The sequence below is a fragment of the Leptonychotes weddellii genome, chromosome X, assembly GCF_054177405.1.
Source record: "Leptonychotes weddellii isolate Sample4059 chromosome X, ASM5417740v2, whole genome shotgun sequence".
Taxonomy (NCBI): domain Eukaryota; kingdom Metazoa; phylum Chordata; class Mammalia; order Carnivora; family Phocidae; genus Leptonychotes; species Leptonychotes weddellii.
Window position 1 is genome coordinate 32,234,639 of NC_138385.1, and position 20,986 is coordinate 32,255,624.

At 39.4% G+C, this 20,986-nt stretch overlaps 1 protein-coding gene across 11 annotated transcripts in view; it reads left to right on the plus strand.

The window, feature by feature from the left end:
- Positions 1–20,986, plus strand: part of CHRDL1 (chordin like 1) — a 120,452-nt gene that overhangs the window by 14,162 nt on the left and 85,304 nt on the right. For all 11 annotated transcript variants that reach the window (XM_081808412.1, XM_081808405.1, XM_081808409.1 and 8 more), the window contains exons 3-4: positions 15,922–16,034; positions 18,641–18,734. In XM_081808412.1, the coding sequence (XP_081664538.1) occupies positions 15,922–16,034; positions 18,641–18,734 (207 nt within the window). The remainder of the gene's footprint in view (positions 1–15,921; positions 16,035–18,640; positions 18,735–20,986) is intronic.

Genomic DNA, 20,986 nt, shown 5'->3' on the forward strand with positions numbered 1-20,986 from the left:
AGTTAAAACCTGTTAATAATTTGGATGCGAGTTTTAAAAAATATGTAAAGCCACTTGAAACCCACACTTTGATAACTTGTCTTATTTTAGTGGCTCCTTAGTCTTTCAGGGGTCTTAATCTTGGATTTATCACATTTTTTTTTCATCTAGTAAGGGGTACATCACCCGACCATGCAGACGGCGTAGCTGATAGTGAACGCTCATCCAATTTCATATTTTGAGTAGGTAGATTTAATGTCAATCTCCGAGGGAGCTAATTCAAGCAAGTACAGTAATTCAGGATCAAATGCATAATACACAAACTTCCATCTTACTTTGCAATGTGGATTTAAATCAACAAACTTCTAGCTTAGCCATATTTATGTCTTAGTGGCTGCAGACTTACATGAGTAGAATTATTTAAATTATTTATGCTAGTCTAATAATGTCACTTGAATAGCCCCCTTTGCGGATTTGCTTCTAAGTATATACCCAGATACTTTCTGAAGTGTCTAGATAAGTCATATATGTGAAATGCAAATCACCTAGGTATTTGAGAGTGATATTATAAATTTACTGTAGAGAAATGGTCACTCGCCTCTCACTCACATGTGGAAAGTAGCAAAAGGTGCCTCATTTAGATGTTTGTTTTGGGAAATTCAGTACATTTCTCATCAAAGATGCTGGGATTGTTAGAATATTTAAAATATTTCCTACTCCATTCTAGGATATTGTGGATCAGGAGTCTTAATTTGTGTCTATACCAAGAAAATTTTATTTCTAAGACTTGGCTGAAAAGCACACAAGTTCTGCTTAAAAAGTAATGTTGATTTTCTGAGTTCTTTCAGTTAACACATGATTTTGAACACCTACTCTGAGCTCAGAAATGTAGATTAATATAACAATGTTAACAGGGGCGCCTGGGTGGCTCAGTCGTTAGGTGTCTGCGTTCGGCTTGGGTCATGTCCTAGGGTCCTGGGATCGAGCCCTGCATTGGGCTCCCTGCTCCGCGGGAGGCCTGCTTCTCCCTCTCCCACTCCCCTTGCTTGTGTTCCCTCTCTCGCTGTGTCTCTCTCTCTCAAATAAATAAATAAAATCTTTAAAAATATATATATATAACAATGTTAACAAAAATAGTAATATAACAAGAGGGGAAATATAAATACTTATTAAAATTGAATATATATTCAACCTTCCTGATAAAGAAAAATACTAGTTCTGTTTTCTACTACCAAATTGGCAATTTTATCTTATTTTTTATTAAATTTTAAATTATAATTCCAGTATAGTTAACGTATAGTATTATATTAGTTTCAGGAGTGTAATAAATGATTCACCAATTCTATACATTACTCGGTGCTCTTCATAAGTGTACTCTTTAATCCCCTTCACCCATTTCACCCATCCCCCCACACACCTCCCTTCTGGTGACCATCAGTTTCTTCTCTATAGTAAGAATCTGTTTCTTGGTTTGACTCTCTCTCTCTTTTTTTTCCCTTTGCTCATTTGTTTCTTAAATTTCACATATGAGTGAAATCACATTGTATTTGTCTTTCTCTGACTGACTTGTTTTGCTTAGCATTATACTCTGTAGCTCTATCCATGTTGTTGCAAATGGCAAAATTTCATTCTTTGTTATGGCTGAATAATATCCCAGTGTGTGTGTGTGTGTGTGTGTGTGTGTGTGTGTGTGTGTATCACAAACTCTTGGACCTACACCCAGATAAAAATCTGTACAGTGAAGGAAACAATCAGCAAAACTAAAGAAAACCTACTGAATGGGGGAAGACATTTGCAAATGACATATCTGATACAGGCTTAGTATATTTAAAGAACTGGTATAACTCAACACCCAAAAAGCAATCTAATTAAAAAGTGGGCAGAAGACATGAACAGACATTTCTCCAGAGAAGACATCCAGATGGCCAACAGACACACGAAACGATGCTCAACATTATTCATCAACAGAGAAATGCAAACCAAAACTACAGTGGCACCTCATACCTGTCAGAATGGCAAAAAACAAGAACATAAGAAACAAGTGTTGGCAAGGATGTGGAGAGAAAGGAACCCTCACATGTTGTTGGTGGGAATGCAAACTGGTGCAGCCACTGTGGAAAACAATATGGAGGTTCCTCAAAGAGATAAAAATAGAACTACCCTACGGTCCAGTAATCACACTACTGGGTATTTACCCAAAGCATACAAAAACACTAAATCGAAAGGATACATGCACCCATATGTTAATTTCAGAATTATTTACAATAGCCAAATTATGGAAGCATCCCAAGTGTCCAAATTGGCAAAGTTTTACACAATTAAATTATCCAGTGTTGGGCATTCTCACCTACTGCAGATGGAAAGGTAAATTAGTATAGCTTTTCAGGAAGGCTGTTTGACAGTACAGTTCAAGAATTTGAATGCATTCAAAACCTTTGACTAATCAATCTACTTAAAAGAACTTATATAAAGAAAATAGCCAATGTTGCATATAAAACTTTATACACTAGGATATTTATTTTAAAAAATTTGTTTTAAAAAAAGGAAATGAAAAAAAAACCTGATACCCCCCAAATAGGGGATTCGTTAATAAATTATGGTTCCACTGTGTTGGTGTAGAATCACACCACTAAGCATGAAGTATAAGGGCATATTTAATGGCACAAAAATATTCATGATATGTTAATTTTAGAATGTAGTTTAAAAAATATATTACTATATGCTGTTACATGTTTGTGATAAAACCTTTATACAATGCATAGAAAATGTGTAGAAAAAAACTGGAAAGAGCTTCTGGTTTCTGGTCTGACATGTAAAGAGCTTAGAAGTTGTCACTCCCATTGTCACACAGAAAAAGCTGAAGGAACAACTCTTAAATCAATTAGAAAATTGAGGTCACAGGGCAAACTGCCCTATGTTCTTTTTTTTTTTAAAGATTGTATTTATTTATTTGACAGAGAGAGAGACACAGCGAGAGAGGGAACACACGCAGGGGGAGCGGGAGAGGGAGAAGCAGGCTTCCCGCAGAGCAGGAAGCCCAATGCGGGGCTCGATCCCAGGACCACGGGATCATGACCTGAGCCGAAGGCAGATGCTTAACGACTGAGCCACCCAGGCTCCCCTGCCCTATGTTCTTTACTCTGAAATCTGGAAAGCCTGGTGAATACAATCACCACTTCTGGGTCCTGGTAGGAGCAAGGATATTGCTGGAGAAGGAGTATGTATTGGCTTGAGAGAAAAATCTTTTTTGTTTTGCGAGTTTTACCTCCAGGAGCCTCATGAGGTTCTCAGGATGAAGACTGGGGAAAAAATTCCTTCCTGCTCCCGGCACAGGAGGGGAAAAAGTAACCATTCTGAAATAAGCCCAAAGCTCTTTGTTCTCCTTAATTAAGGCCTGCCCTCAAGGGAAATGATTTTACCAGAACTTACCTGATTTGCATTTTATTGGAGTCTAACCAACTGAGGAGAAAGGAAATACCCATCTCCACTAGCCTTCCTGTCTACACTGGTGGAGGAGGGCAAACATAATTAGCATGTTTGAAGGTCACAGCTCAGAGGCGAAGACTCACTAAAAGACTGAGAACTAATCATATGATTATAGAATGCTTCTCCCTCCAACCCCTGCCACAATTTACCACCACATCGATAGGGCCCTTGTGTAATAACAGGAGATTACAGCTGAAAAAACTGCACACCTCAGATACTATTTAAGAAAGAGTATCTAGGGAAGCCCAAGAAAACAGGAAGGAAATAAACAAGGACATTAGAGCAAATTTTAGTTCTGACATCATAGCTACAACAATGAGTACAAATAGCCTAATTCTAGGTAGGGTAACATAAAACCTTATGCTAAAGGCTTATTTACCTTAGTTTCTTTTATCCAGTGGACTTTTATCCAATGCATCATGTCCAATTTTCAACAAAAAAGTAAAAGGCAGGCTGAAAGGCAAAAAAACACAGTCTGAAGACACAAATCAAGCATCAGAACCAGATTCAGTTTATAGAAAATATTTTGGAATTATCAGACTAGGAATTTGTAATAACAATGAGTAGTATGCTTAGGACTCTAATAGGGAAAGGGGATAATATGCAAATTATGTGGGGAATGTAAACAGGGAGATGGAAATTCTTAAGAAAGAATCAAATGGAAATGTGAGAAGTCAGAAACACTGTAACAGAGGGGTGCCTGAGTGGCTCAGTTGGTTGAGTGTCCAACTCTTGTTCTCAGGGTTGTGAGATCAAGCACCATGTTGGGCTCCACACTCAATGGGGAGTCTTCTTGTGATTCTTTCTCTCCCTCTCCCTCGGTCCCTCCCCCCTCTCAAGTAAATAAATAAATCTTTAAAAGAAATGTGGGGGTGCCTGTGTGGCTCAGTCAGTTCATGATCTTGGGGTCCTGGGATCAAGCCCCATGTTGGGCCCCCTGCTCAGCAGGAGTCTGCTTCTCCCTCTCCCTTTGCCCCTCCGCCTGCTCATACACTCCCTCTCTCTCTTTCTCTTTCTCAAAGCAATAAATAAAAAATCTTAAAAAAATAAAAAATAAAAAAATGTGGTCTATACACACCAATTAAAAGAGACTAGTGTAGTGTAGTAGGTAAAAAAAAAAAAAAAAAAAAAGACCCAACTATATGTTGTCTACAAGAAACCCACTTTAAATATAAAGGTCCATATAGATTAAAAGTAAAGGGATGGAGAAAGATATAGGATGCTGACACTAATCAAAAGTAACTGGGAGTAGCTATATTAATTTCAGACAAAGAAGACTTTCAGAGCAAGGAAAATTATGTGTATGCACCTAACAGGGCATCAAAGTATGTGAGGCAAAAACTATTAGAGCTGTAAGGAGAAACAGACAAATCCACTATTATAGTTGGAGACTTTTACACCTCTCTATAATAATTAACAGATCCAGAAGACAGAAAATCAGTAAGGATATAATTAAACTGAACAACACCATCAATCAACCAGATCTCATTGACTTCTATAGAATATTTCATCCAACAACAGCAGAATACACATTCTTCTCAAGCTCACGTGAATCATCCACCAAGATAGACCACATTCATAGGTCATAAAACATACCTTACGAAATTAAAAATAATAGACACTATACAGCGTATCCTCTCAGACCACACTCAGAATGAAACTAGAACTCAATAACAGAAAGATAGCTGTAAAATCCCCAAATATTTAGAGATTAAATAATACAGTTTAAAATAGCACATGGGTTGGGGTGCCTGGTTGGCTCAGTCAGTTGAGCTTCTGACTCTTGGGTTCCGTTCAGGTCACAATTTCCTGGTCATGGGATTGAGCCCCGTGTCAGGCTCTGCGCTCAGTGCAGTCTGCTTCAGATTCTCTCTCCCTCTCCCTCCCCCTCTGCTCATCTCTGCATGCATACTCTCTCTCTCTCTCTTGCAAATAAATAAATAAATAAATAAATAAATAAATAAAATCTTTTAAAAATAGCATATGAGTCAAAGAAATCTCAAGAGAAATTTTAAAATATTTTGAATTATATGAAAATAAAGATAGAACTTATCAAAATTCACAGGATGCAGCAAAAGCAGTGCTTAGGGGAAATTTATAGCATAGAATTAAGATATTAGAAGAAGAAAGATCTACTGTCAACAATCTGAGTTTCACCTTAAGAAACTAGAAAACTAGGGGTGCCTGGGTGGCTCAGTAGGTTAGGCGTCTGCCTTTGGCTCAGGTCATGATCCCAGGGTCCTGGGATGGAGCCCTGCATCGGGCTCCCTGCTCGGCAGAAAGCCTGCTTCTCCCTCTCCCTCACTGCTCCCCCAGCTTGTGCTCTCTCTCTGTCAAATAAATAAACAAAACATCTTAAAAAAAAGAAACTAGAAAAATAGGAGCAAATCAAATCCAAAGTAAGCAAAAGAAAATAAATTTTAAAAAACTAAAGCAGAAATCAATGCAAGTGAAACCAGGGAAACAATAGAGAAAAATCAATGACACCAAAACTGGTTCCTTGAAGAGATCCATAGAATAAACCTCTAGCCAGGTTAATTAAGAAAAAAGGGAGAAGACACAAATTACTAATATCAGAAATGAAAGAAAAGCCATCATCACTACTGACCCATTGATATCAAAAGGATAATAAAGGAATATAATGAACAATTCTGTGTCCACAAATTTGATAACTTAGAAATGATGGACCAATACCTTGGAAGATAAAATTCAACAAAACTCACACAAGAAGAAATAGACAGTCTGAATAGCTTATATCTATTAAAGAAATTGAATCAACAATTCATAACCTTCCAAAACAGAAAGTACCAGGCCCAGATGATGAACTGGTGAAATTGACCAAACATTTAAGGAAGAAATGATACTGACACTCTTCAGTCTGTTTTAGAAGATAAAAGTAGAAAGAATACTACCTAACTCATTCTATGAGGCCAACATTACCCTGATACCAAAACCAGGAAGAGATGTTACAAGAAAGGAAAACTACAGATCAATATCTCTAATGCAATAATCCTCAGCAAAATATTAGCAAGTTGAATCCAACAATGTAATGAAAAAGCCGCAAATTACGGAATTTATTCCAGACATGCAAGGCTGTTCCAGCATTCAAAAATCAATTAATGTAACCCATCACATCAACAGGCTAAAGAAGAAAAACCACATGATTATAGCAATAGATGCATAAGAAGCATTTGACAAAATCCAACACTACCCAGCAAACTAGGAATAGAGGGGAATTTCTTCAACTTCATGAAGAACATCTACAAAAAACAATCTATAGCTAACACCACACTCAATGGAGAGAAACTAGGTGCTTTCCCCTTAAGATCAGGAACAAGGCAATGATGTCTCCTTTGACCACTCCAATTCAACATTGTACTTGAAGTCATAGCTAATGCAGTAAGATGGGAAATGGAAACAAAGGGTGTAAATGTTTGGAAGGAAGAAATAAAACTACCTTTGTTTACAGATGACATGATTATCTGTGTAAAAAGTCCTAAAGAATCAATTAAAAAACCGTCCCCAAATTAATAAGCAATTATAGCAAGGTTGAAGGATACAAGGTTAATATATAAAAGTCAATTGCTTTCCTATGTACCAGCAATGAACAACTGGAATTTGTAATTAAAAACACAATACCATTTACATTAGCACCAAAAAAAAAAAGAAAATACTTAGGTATAAATCTAGCAAAATGTGTACAAGATCTCTGTAAGGAAAACTACAAAATTCTCAGGAAAGGAATCAAATAAATGGAAAAGATATTCCATGCTCATGGATAGGAAGACCCAATATTATCAAGATACCAGTTCTCCCCAACTTGATCTATAGATTCAATATAATACCAATCAAAATCCCAGCAATTTACTTCGTGGAAATAAACAAAGTGATTCTAAAGTTTCCATGAAAAGGTAAAAGACCCAGAATTTCCAACACAACACTGAAGAACAATAAAGTTGGAGGACTGACACTACCCATCTTCGAGACTTGCTATAAAGCTACAGTAATCATGACAGTGTGGTGTTGTTGAAAGAAGAGACAAATAGATCAATGGAACACAATAGAGAGCCCAGAAATAGACCCACACAAGCATAGCAAACTGATCTCGACAAAAGAAGCAGTGACATTTCATTGGAAAAAGGATAATCTTTTCAACAAATGGTGCCAGAACAACTAGACATCCACATGCAAAAAAAAAAAAAGGAAAGAATGTAGACACCGACCTTAAACCTTTCACAAAAATAACTCAAAATGGATCAAAGGTCTGAATATAAAATACATAAGTATAAAACTTCTAAAAGATAACACAGGAGAAAATCTAGGTGACCTTGGGTTTGGTCGTGAGCTTTTAGATACAACACCAAAAGCACGCTCCATGAAAGAAAAAATTGATAAATTGGACTTCATTAAAAGTAAAAACCTGCTCTGCAAAAGACACTGTTGAGCGAGTGAAAAGACAAGCCACAGACTGAGGGAAAATATTTGCAAAATGTGTACCTGATAGAGGACTTGTATCCAAAATATACAAAGAGCTCTTAAATCTCACACAAGAAAGAAAAGGAAATGACCAACCTAATTAATAAGTAGGCCAAGAGCTAAACAGACACCTCACCAAAGAAGATATCAGGGTGGCAAATAAGTACGTGAAGAGATGCTCCTCATCCTATGTCATTAGGGAATTATAAATTAAATCAACACACCTATTAGAATGGCTGAGACCGGAAATACAGAAGACACCAAATCCTGGTGAGGATGTGGGGCAAGAGGAACTGTCATCCGTTGCTGGTGGGAATGTAAAATTGTATAGTCATGTTGGAAGACAGTTTGGAAGTTTCCTACAAAGCTAAACATTGCCATACTATGTCATCCATAGGCATTATTATCTAAGTGAGTTGAAAACATGTCCACACGAAACCTACACGCAAGCATTTATAGCAGTTTTATTCACCATTTCCAATAATCGGAAGCCACCAAGATGTCCTTCAATAGGTAAATTGATAAATAAGCTGTACATCCATACAACAGAATATTACTCAGTGACAAAATAAATGAACTGTCAAGCAATGAAAAGATGCGGAGGAACCTTAAATGCATAGTTCTAAGTGAAAGAAGCAAGTTTAAAAAGACGTCACACCCTATGATTCCAATGATATGACATCTTGAAAAGACAAAACTATAAAGACAGTAAAAAAAAAAAATCAGTGGTTTTCAGCAGTTAGGGGGACAGAAAAGGGAGGAGATGAACAGGCAGGAAACGGGATATTTAGGGCACTGAAACGATTCTGTATGATACCGTGAAGGTGGATATATATCATTATACATTTGTCACAACAAAGTGCATGCTCATTTGCTTTAGTTAATGTTAATATCTCACTAGTGGTTCATTAATTGTAACAAATGTACCACACTTACCATAAGATGTTAATAACAAGGGAATTGGGGGTGGGGTCAAGAGAGGGTATATGAGAACTCTGTACTGTCTGCTCGATTTTTTTGTAAACGTCAAACTGCTGTAAGAAACGAAGTCTATTAATTTAAAAAAAGGAAAAAAAATGGGAGTGACTTTACTAGAATGTTAAAAGTGATTATCTTCTGGTAGGGGAATTATATGTGATTTTTCTTTCCTCTCTCTGTTTTTTTTTAATGTTTTATTAAGGTATAGTTTACATGCAACAAAATTCACCCTTTTTGTAGGGTATAGTTTTGTGAGTTTTCACAGAAGCATTCTGCCACGTAGGCACCACCATAATCAAGACACAAAAATGACTCCATCTCCCAACAGATTTCCTCTGTGCCCCTTTGTAGTTAAACTTCTTCCCGCACCCCAGCCCTTGGTAACTATGGATCTGTTTTCTGTCCCTATATTTTTCCCTTTTCCAGAATGAAAAGAAGTAGAATCATACCATATGTGGACTTCTGAGTCTGGCTTTATTCATTTAGTGTAATGCCTTTGAGATTCGTCTATGTTTGTGTGCTTTCATTTCTTTTTATTGCTAATATTCCACTGTGTGGGTGTTTATAAATTCATCAGCTGAAGGATGTTCGAGGTGTTTTTAGGTTTTGTAGACCCATGAAAAGAGCCATTCTAAACATGTAGGTAGAGGGGCACCTGGGTGGCTCAGTCGTCAGGCGTCTGCCTTCGGCTCAGGTCATGATCCCAGGGTCCTGGGATCGAGCCCCACATCGGGCTCCCTACTCAGTGGGGAGCCTGCTTCTCCCTCTCCCACTCCCCTCGCTTGTGTTCCCTCTCTCGCTGTGTCTCTCTCTGTCAAATAAATAAATAAAATCTTTAAAACAAACAAACAAACAAACATGTAGGTAGAGGTTTTTGTGTGAATATGGTTTTTTTTTTTCAGTTATGATGATCATTTTATTGATGTAGATTTTAGCAGGGTTTGGGAGCAATTTACATACAGGTTAATGACATTTGATTAATAATATTTCACCAACCACTTTCTTAAACCTGCATCAGCTGACTGAAAGTGCCAGGGTTCTCATGAACTGCATATATGTTCTCATTTCTCTCAGGAAAATACCTAGGAGTGAGATTGTTGGGTTGTATAGTAAGTGTTCTGTGTAACTTTATAAGAAACTGCTGACTTGTTTCCAGCTTGGCTGTACTATTTTGCAATTCCACCAGCAAATCGAGGAAAGTTCCTGTTGCTTCACATCCTCACCAGCACTTAGTATGGTTAGGTTTTTTGAGTTTAGCCATTCTGATAGGTGGGTAGTGATATCTCATCATGGTTTCAATTTGCATTTCCCTGCTGATTAATTATATGTTTGATACCTGTATATCTTCTTTGGTAAAGTGTCTATTCAAATCGTATTCCCGTTTTAAAAATTGGATCATTTCTTTCCTTATCCTTAAGTTTTGAGATTTCTTTACGTATTCTGGATAAAATCTTTTATCAGAAATATGATTTGCAAATAATTTCTCTCATCCCATGGCTTTACTTTTTATTCTCTATACTCTTTTTTAAAAATATTTTATTTATTTATTTGAGAAATAAAGAGAGCAAAAGCAGGGGGAGGGACAGAGGGAAAGAGACAAGCAGGTTCCCTTCTGAGCAGGGAGCCTAATGAGGCGCTCGATCCTAGGACCCTGAGATCATGACCTGAGCCGAAGGCAGACACTTTAACCAATTGAGCCACCCAGGTACCCCTTACCACTCTTTCAAAGGCAGAAGTCCTTAATTTTGACGAGGTCCTATTTTATATTTCTTTTATGGATTGTGGTTTTGGTGTCATATCTCAGAAGTCTTTGCCTAACCCAATATCACCAAGATAGCCTTCAATGTTTTCTTCTAGAAGTTTTAAAATATTAAAGTTTACGTGGAAATCTGTGATCCATCTTGAATTGATTTTTGTATGTGGTCTGAGTTACAGATTCATTTTAGCTCATGTTTTGTATATGACTATTCAAATGTTCCAGCAGCATTTATTGAAAAGAGTACTGTTTCTCCTTTGAATGGTCTTTGCACCTTTGTTGAAAATCAATTGACTACGTTTATGTGTGGGTCTATTTTTTGACTTGTCATTCTGTTCTATTGATATATTTATCTAACCTTTTGCCAAAAACACATTGCCATGAAAACTATAATTTTACCTTAAGTCATGAAATCACTTTGTATATGTCCTCCCAAATCTTTCTTTGTCAGAATGTTTTGGCTATTCTACTCCTTTACCTTTTCATATAAACTTTTGAATGAGAGTACCAATTTCTATAAAATAACCCGCTAATATTTGGTTTTGGGTTTCATTGAATCTATAAGTCACTTTGGGGGGAACTGACACCTTCACAATATTGTGACTTCCAGTCCACAAACAAGGCATACCTCTCCATTTTTTAGGACTCCTCTGGTTTCTTTTATCATAGTTTTGTAGGTTTCTGATTAGAGATCTGGCACACATTTTGTTAGATACCTCAGTGTTTCTATGTTTAGGGGGAGCTACTGCAAAAGGTACTTTTTCAAATTCCAATTTTTTTTTCAGATAAATACTCTTTTTTTTTAATGTTATGTTAAGCACCATACATTACATCATTAGTATTTGATGTAGTGTTCCATGATTCATTGTTTGCATATAAAACCCAGTGCTCCATGCAGAATGTGCCCTCTTTAATACCCATCACCAGGCTAACCCACACCCTCACCCCTCTCCCCTCTGGAACCCTCAGTTTGTTTCTCAGAGTCCATAGTCTCTCATGGTTCGTCTCCCCCCTCCGATTCCCCCGCCTTCATTTTTCCCTTCCTGCTGTCTTCTTCCTTTTTTTTTTTTTTTTTTCAACATATAATGTATTATTTGTTTCAGAAGTACAGGTCTGTGATTCAACACTCCTACACAATTCACAGCACTCACCATAGCACATACCCTCCCCAATGTCTATCACCCAGCCACCCCATCCCTCCCACCCCGCTCAAATTCCAATCTCTAATTGTTCTTTGTAGAATATATAAACGTGATCAGCTTTTTTATATTGACCTTGTATTCTGTAATCTTGCTTAAATTCTCTTACTGTTTTTACTAACTCTAAATCGATTCTTTGGGATTTTTCTTTATAGACAGTCATACCATCTATAAATATAACAGTTTTGTGTTTTATTCTCTAATATGTACGCCTTTTCCTTCTTTTTCTTACCTGATTCCACTGGCTAGGATCTTCAAAGTGGTGGAGCACACATCCTTCCATAACTCCCCATCTTAGGGAGAAAGCATTGTCTTTTTCTATTAAGTATAATGTGAACTGTAGGTTTTTTTGAAGATGCCCTTGATTAGGTTGAGGAAGGTCTTTTTCTACTTTGCTGAGAGTTTCTGTCACAAATGGATATAGAATTTTGTCAAATGTTTTTTTTTGGCATCTATTGCGATGATTACATGATTCTTCTTGTCCAGTTTGTTGATATGGAGAATTATGTTGACTGAAATGTGAATGTTGAATTAGCCTTTAATTTTCAGGATAAATCCCACTTGCTCATAAAGTGTCATCCTTTTTATACATTGTTGGGTTTAATTTACTGGAATTTTATTGAGAATGTTTGTATCTATGTTCAGGAGGGATATTGGTCTATCTTTTTATTTTTATTCTTGTAATACCTTTAATCTTGTTTTCATGTCAGGGTCATGCCTACATCAATGATTTAGTTGGGAAGTAATCCCTCTTCTTCATTTTTTCTGAAATGTTTGGTAGAATGTTTGATAGAATTCACCAGTGAAGCCATCTGGCCCTGGAGTTTTCTTTGTGACAAAATTTTTAACTACAAATTCAAGTTCTTTAAAAGATATAAGAGGGGCGCCTGGATGGCTTAGTCAGTTAAGCCTCTGACTCTTGATTTCAGCTCAGGTCGTGATCTCAGAATCCTGAGATCAAGCCTCGCATTGGGCTATGCACTCAGTGGGGAGTCTGCTTGAGATTCTTTCTCTCCCTCTACCCCTCCCCTTGCTCTCTCTCTCTCTCTCAAACAAATAAATCAAAAAAAAAAAAGATATAGGAATATTCAGGTTATCTATCTCTTCTAGATTGAGCTTTGGTAATTTGTGTCATTCAAGGAATTAATCTGTTTCATCGAGGTTGCTAACTTAGGTGGCATGAAGTTATTCATAATACTCCTTTTTTAAATCCTTTTTTAGAATGCTCTCTGTTGTCCCTAATATTGGGAATTCTCATCTTCTCTCTTTTTATCTTTGCTAGTTTTGTAAGAAGTTTATCAATTTTATTGATTTTATTTAAAAAACAGATTTGGTCTCACTGATTTTTTTCTGTTGATTTTCTGTCTTCGATTTCACTGACTTCTTTATTATTCCCTTCTTCTGTTTGCTTTTGGTTTATTTTCTCTACTTTTTCTAGTGTCTTGTTTTGAGACTTTTCTCCCTTTTTAATGTAGGTATTTTAGTGATATAAATTTCCCTTTAAGTACTTCTTTAGCCGAATCCCACTGATTTTGATATGCTGTGTTTTTATTTTCACTTAGTACAAACTATTTTTTAATTTCCCTTTTGATTTTTTTCTTCAACCCACAGGCTATTTGTAAGTTACCAGTATATTACAAGTGGTTGTCTCCTGCTGGAATTGTGTATAATGTTTTTCATATTTATACGTTTATGTTTTTATTTTGTTCTTTTTGGAACTTTGTGAATGTTTTCCAGTTTTCTACATTAAGTATGAATTACTTTTCTAAAAAGAAAATAATTAACATAAAATAATGCTCTACATTTTGCAGTACTTTATGATTTACAAAGAATTTCAATTAATCCTCCAAACTCTGCTTGAGAAACAGATAATCTACATTTCACAGGTGTTGAAAACTGAGATTGACAGTTTATTTTTTTATTTTTATTTTTTATGTTTTAATTTTTTATCATTGTTTTGAGGGGGGAGGGACAGAGGGAGAGGAAGAGAGAGAATCTTTTTTTTTTTTTTTTTAAATTTTATTTATTCATTTGAGAGAGAGAATGGGAGAGAGAGCACGAGAGGGGGGAGGGTCAGAGGGAGAAGCAGACTCCCTGCTGAGCAGGGAGCCCGATGTGGGACTCGATCCTGGGACCCCAGGATCATGACCTGAGCCGAAGGCAGTCGCTTAACCAACTGAGCCACCCAGGCGCCCGGAAGAGAGAGAATCTTAAGCAGACTCCACTCTGAGGGCAGAGCCCGATGTGGGGCTTGATCCCACAACCCTGAGATCATGACCTGAGCTGAAATCAGGAGTCCAGTGCTTAACCGACTGAGCCACCCATGCACCCCTATTTTAAAATTTTTTTTAGATTGACAGTTTCAATGATTAGCTCAATGCCACACAGCTAGAGTTGGTTAGAATTCAAACCCAGATTTTCTGACTCCCAGTTCATCGTTCTGAAGAAGTTGGAAATCAAGATTTGAAAAGTAAATTGGAATTTATCTTGCAGGTTGCTGGAAAAAAATCACCGAGGGTCTTTGAAGCAGTGAGTGACTTGAGACAATGATCTCAGTGTAGTTTTAATCTGAATCTCTGATTACTAGTGAGGTTGAACATCTTTTCATGTTTGTTGCCTGTTTCCCATTTCTTCTTCCCTCAAATTGTTATTCATGTCCTGGATAAATAGATAATTTTTCTGTTGGGATTGGTTGGTATTTTACTTATTAATTTAAATGATGAGAAAAGGTTCCCGATTCTGATACTTTATTGGTTGGAAATATCTTCTCCCTTGGGGCACATGGGTGGCTCAGTCAGTTAAGTGTCTGCCTTCCGCTGAGGTCATGATCCCAGAGTCCTGGGACCGAGTCCCATGTTGGGCTCCCTGCTCAGTGGGAAGTCTGCTTCTCCCTCTGACCCTCCCCCCTCTCGTTCTCTCTCTTTCATTCTCTCTCTCAAATAAATAAATAAAATCTTTAAAAATATGTATCTTCTCCCAGTTTCTTGCTTATCTGCCTTTTCTTTATTTTAAAATTTTGATCATCAGGGAAATGTGTACTGGAGAGTGGGGGAAACTAATGGGTTTGCCACAAGAAGAGTCTTTAGTTTGCTTTGACCTTGTGTGATTGGGAAGCAGTGGATCGATGAGGATGGGATTCGAAGGCGAATCACATGGTTTGGAGATTCATTTATCAGTCGTTTGCTTATTGATTACATTTATTGGCCACGATGTGCTAGACCATGTGATAAACAGAGAGTTCCGAATAGATGTTGCCTGATTTTGAGGGACTTTTACTTTGATGGCGAAACAAGATGTGTAAAGGAATGCAAGTAACATAGTATGTGCTCAAGGAACTGTGGCACAAGATCAGCTGTTCATCAAAGGGGAAGGAGGCATTGCTTTTGAGTAAATTGGGAGTCGTTTACAGAAGAACAAGTCTGTAAGTTGAGGAGAGCAAGGACTGTGGGTATTTTTGCTCACCATTTTATTCCCAGCAGTCAGCAGAGTGCCTGACAAATAGGAAGTGCCCAAATATTTGTTTCATGATTGAATGATATTAGCACGCATGGGCAAAAACCATTTATAGGAACTTAACACAATGTGTTTAGTTCATTACTCCTACACCACCCCTGGGCAGCTCGGAGAAAGATAGATCAGCATTTCAGACCTTAGCTTGCATTTCCACAGCAAGGGAGCACAGCCTTTTCCAGAAGGACACACGACGTGCTCCCTTATCTTACCGTTGTTAACAGAGCAGTCACCAAGACCTTGGCTTCACTCGGGCAAAGCTGGGTTTGACTCTCCTGTCAGTTACTTACTGGTTATATGACTTGATTTCCCTCATCTGTGAAACAAGACTCACAGTGGTGTCTACCGTACTGGGTCATTGTAGGACCGAATAAGCATAGCATGTGAAACACTGAGCCCATGGTAGGTTCTGGAAACATTCCCTATGCCTCTGCTCTTGACGTAACACGAAAACAGATGGAAAGTGTGATTGCCTTTAGATTTGATGACTTTGTCTGTGGGGTCTAACAGGCATATTCTCCATCTCCTTCCTCACAGATTCAGAGACATACTGTGTGTTTCAAGACAAGAAGTACAGAGTGGGCGAGAGATGGCATCCTTACCTGGAACCTTATGGGTTGGTTTACTGTGTCAACTGCATCTGCTCAGAGGTACAATGTGACACCCAGTTTGCCCAGATGGCTGGGAAGCAGGGGTGGTGAAAGCCTAAGAGAAGACAGGAAGCAGCTTGTCAGGAGAAATAAATGTCTCCTGCCTCTTTCCTCTTGTTGCCGTTTGGCTTGATTTTTTGGTGGGATCTCTAAGTATTTGCTATGGACAGATATTTATGGTCTCCTAGCCAAAGGATATGGGCCATGGTAGGAGAAGGTAGAATAGTTTGATAGTGGGAGTAGGGGAACAGAGCTCAAAGTAATGCGTGGATTACGGACAGAATCGTTTTTGAAGATCATTTTCAAGGCTGGCCTTTAGAGAAGAGATTAGGACAGATCATACAGCGGTTGATCGGGAGAGCGTATTTGATGTCTGGGCCAGTAGCGGTAATTAGGATTGAGGCTGCAGAACCTTGGCCTGACCTGGTAACCATTACAGTTCTCTTGGCTTGGCCTTGACTCCTGACCAGACATTCAGAGGGGTGTTTGGACACCTTAAATGCCATCTTTGCAATAGGCAAAGCAGGTACTCTCATCTTCTTTCCGTGGCCTTGACCCAGGACCACAGCTGTGTTCCATCTTTCTGAATAAGCCTCTACTGTCTTATACTAGGCCTGGGCTTTTCAAGCTCTGCTCTGTTGACATTCAGGGACAGATTATTCCTTGTTGTGGGGGCTGTCCTGTATACTGTAGGATGTTGACCAGCATCCCTGGCCTCGACCCACTAGACACCAATAGCACCAGTTCCAGTTGTGACAACCGAAAAATGACCCGAGACGTGGTCCAGGTTGCTTGGGGAGCAAAACGACCCCCGGTGGAGAACCATTTGGGTAAGGAGGCCTCGTACCAGGACTTGAGAATGGAGAACTCCGAGCACATGGAAAGAATTTTCAAGACCAGCCTCTCGCTTGAGACCTCGTGGAAGAACTTGTAGTTCCTCCTTAGTGCCTGGGTAGTAGAGAAGCAGTCACTCGCCAGCCAGATTCTTTTGCCATTTAAGTAGAAATTGGGCTTTTAGAATTCTAAGCATGCGGAAACCTAACCTTGAGGCAGTAGGAAGTCATGTTAAGAGGCTACTGGGCTCTGGAGTCAAGACAGACCATGTTTCCTACCCTGGCTCTGCCACCTGTAAGCTGCGTTACATTGGACAAGTTACCTGAACTCTCTGAGATCCCTTCAGCTTCTTTTTCTTTAAAATGGGATAATGATACTGTGTATGTCATGGGATTGTGGGAAGGATTAAATTCACTAATAGGTTTCAGTCACCTAAAACTGTGCTCGGTCACAGCCAACATTCAAGAGATGTTAACTGCTGTCAGCGCTCTCATCATCGCTGTCGTTATGGTTATTATTTTTATTCGTCTGTTAACTCTAGAACAGAATTCAGTTTAAGGCATTAAGGAGGCATTGGTGTAGGCCTCAGCCCGAAGGAGTGGTTTCTGATGTGCTTTGGTGATTTCACTTCAAGATGATACCACCTGGCTCTGAGGAGCGTGACCCAGAAGGAGGCTCTGTGGTGTTTCCAAACGCAACACTCCAAAAACGTATTCTAGAAAGTCCATGAGAAAAGAAAGAGGTTTATGGTAGGGCGATTCAGATTTGGGTAAAAGAAGCCTGCCTCTTTAAATGGCCAGGGCAGGTATTAAGTAGAGCATCTGGGTACTGATTAGCTTCCAAACCTCCTGGTATGACAGGATTGTGTCAGATCCTTGACGCAACACATTGGGAATGGACAGCTAACCCTTGGGGGCTGAGCTTTGCCGTCTGCAGGGCAGTGAAAATGTTAATATGACCCCAGTGCCGACAGCTCCTAGTGCTAGGCATCTTCTCTTTCCCCGTCCTCTTTGTTACCCTCTTCCCCCACAGGAGCGTGATAGATACAAGTCACCCTTGCTTGGAATGAATTATGGATGGAAATGCTAATGCAAAATTGATTTCCAAAGGCTTCCTTTGATCTAACAATGGTTGAGAGCTGTCGGAGCTAGGGGTCCTGTAACTGTAAGTCGGGCAGGGACCCAGTCACCCCCGCCCAGGCATGCTAGGGAATCAGCTCAATTCCAAAGCTTAGCTTGTTTTCAGAAAGCTTATGACTGAAACAGGAAGTGAGGAGAGAAGGTCCCCCAGCCTGCTGGTCCAAGGCAGAGTTACATGGAATCCAGGACCCATGTGCCAGCGATGTCTCCTTGCCCAGGGGTGGCTAGCTGCTCAGGGGACCCATCGCTCATTATCCCTTCCCTCCCGTGGCATTGGGCAGGTGATCCTGTAATTAGACCAGGCTCCTGTCGATGTGAGCTGGAGCCGGAAATGGTGGAAACACCACAGAGGCAGGCCAGGAGGAGCCTTCCACAGTTGGCGGGAGGCTTTGAAAACCAGAGCAAGAGTGACCCGAGCTTTAGAAAAATATGCCAGTAAGCAATCAACCAACCCAGCAGAGGTGCTAGTGATGAGAAAAGGGAAGAAAATGCTGATTCCATTCAGCTACTTGGGAATGCGTTGTTCACTGTCTGGGTGAATCCCTGCATGACTGTTTGCCAAAGGGGCATGAGCGCAGGTGACCTTTGAGAGACCTTAATTTTTTTTTTTCATGGTTGCCTCTTCTCTTCCAGAATGGGAATGTGCTCTGCAGCCGAGTCAGATGTCCAAGCCTCCATTGCCTGTCCCCTGTGCATATCCCTCATCTGTGCTGCCCGCGCTGCCCAGGTAAACCAGATCGCCTCTTTCTTTCCCAGCTGCGGCTCTCCTTCCTCCCACTTCCCCCCAACCCACTCCATCTGCCTAATTCCCCAGAAGGGAAACTTCCAGACAGAAATAACAATAGGACACTTTTAGGCAGCCCGCGCTGGCCCCTAAATACTGTTTATAGCCCAAGCGGGGCACATTCTAGGCTCTAATAAGTTATTGGGTACCCAGTAACAGATTTTCATTGGGCTTTTAATCATGTGAAGGTGGATGTCAGTTGGGGGAAGGGAATTGTGGCCCAGAGAGTTTGTGCCATAAACAGCCTCTTCCTGCCATGGGCACCAGGCACGTGTCTTAAGCAATTAGTGCTGGGATTGCATAAATCAAAGGAGCTGAACCGGCGAGGTTTATGACAGTATAAAGCTGCCTGCCCACTGAATTGTCACCTCCTCCAGACTGCACAGTTATTATGTACACATTGTTAAGAGCAAATCTAAGGGGAAGGCGGGCAGAGACTTTTTCACAAGGCTGTTAGGACGTCTGCTTTGAGGGTTTGTGGCTAGGGTGTTTGTCTGAGGCAGGGGCTCACTCGGTGACATTTTGTTCACGTCTCACTGGGGCCTGGCTCCCACACCAGGGGCATACAAGCATGGAATGATGAAGAGAATGCCTGTGGGCTGGACAGCAGTCCTAGGAAAAGCTAAGTGACTGCCTCAGGATCTAGGCAGTAGAAGCCTCGTAGTCTTGTAAGCTGATCCTGTTTCCCTCTAGGATGGAGGTTCTGGAGTCGGAGTCCATGGGTGGGCTTTATGGGGTCAGTGAACCCTTTAAAATTGTTTTGTTTTTGGTGTAACTATGTATACATGTAAATTCCTTTAGAGAGGATCCATAGCTTTATTGGTATTTGTAAAGGGGTGTACATGACCCTAAAAACATGAAGAACCACTATTCTAGGGCATAGGTGGTGCTTTTTTTAAGTAGTAAGGAAACTTCAGAACTTAGAAGAGAGAAACCAAAAGTGTCCAGGCAGCAATGGTAGGAATGGGGCTAAGAATACGGTTCAGTGAAAATTCAGTTAACATTTCAGTTATAGGAATGGAGGTGTTTAATGGAGAAGAAGCCCCCAAACCATTTTGATCACTACCTTTGTGAACTATACTTTCTTGCATCAGTAAAGACACTCTGGTGAACACCGGGGAGTCTTTCCCAGATGGCAGAAGATCATGTCATGTCACACGTTTATCATTTTGAATATTGGTGATGATAATATATGCTTCAAGGTGTGAGAGACTGACTTGGCGTAAGATCGACCTCAAAGTTGGCTTTTGGAATAAATCCCCAAATGAGGCTTACTATTTTTATATGCATTTCTTTGCTTCTTCTACTTAAACTGGATTACGAAGGAAGGATTTGGTAGATGGGAGAAAAATTTCTGGTTAAAAAGGCCAATCTGGAGGTTTTTTTCCACATCTTTTCCCCCGGAGGTCTCCAAAAGTGGTTTAATGCCATAGGAATTTATCTAAACTATGTAGACATTGTTCGTCCCTGGGAAGGAAGTTGAGGCATGACCCAGACATGAAGCACAGCGTAGAAAAGCGTAGAGTGCAATATGGCTGTCACCTACCCCAGCTACAGAATAGGAAACAAGTATTGAGAAAAAGGGAAAGTATAAGCCAGCAGTTCCTTTGAGTGAAAAAGAAAGTGATAAAGGAATTGAGATCATAAATAGCAGAAAAGAGAAAATTGTCTTTAAGACTTAAAAAGCCCATTTTATGGAGTATAGAAATAAGCCGTTAATTTTCTCTTCCTTCTTGTCCTTGCAGGTCACTTCCTTGTGAGTTCATTTTCCTTCTTGTTAACTATGACCTTTACCAGTTCTTTCTGTGAGCAGTGGTACCAAAGTTCCCTAATCCTTATATGCAAAAATGTCTTTATTCTGTCCTCATCCTTGAGTGATAATTTGGCTGGGCATAAAATTATAGGTGCATGCTTGTTTTCCCTTAGCACTTAGAAGAAACTAACAAATAGTCTGTGGACTTCCTCAGTTTGTGGATAGGAAATCTACTGTTTGATTATAGTTCTTTTGTAGGTAACTTGTTTTCTCCTTCTTCTAGCTTTTAAGATTTCCTCTTTTTCTTTGGTGCACACGATGAAGTGTATCGATGTGTGATTTATTTTCGTTTAGCCTGCCCAGTACATGATTTTTTTCAGCCAAAGGACTCAAATTTTTCTTCAGTTTTACTCACTGTTTTTCTGAAAATTACATCTTACCC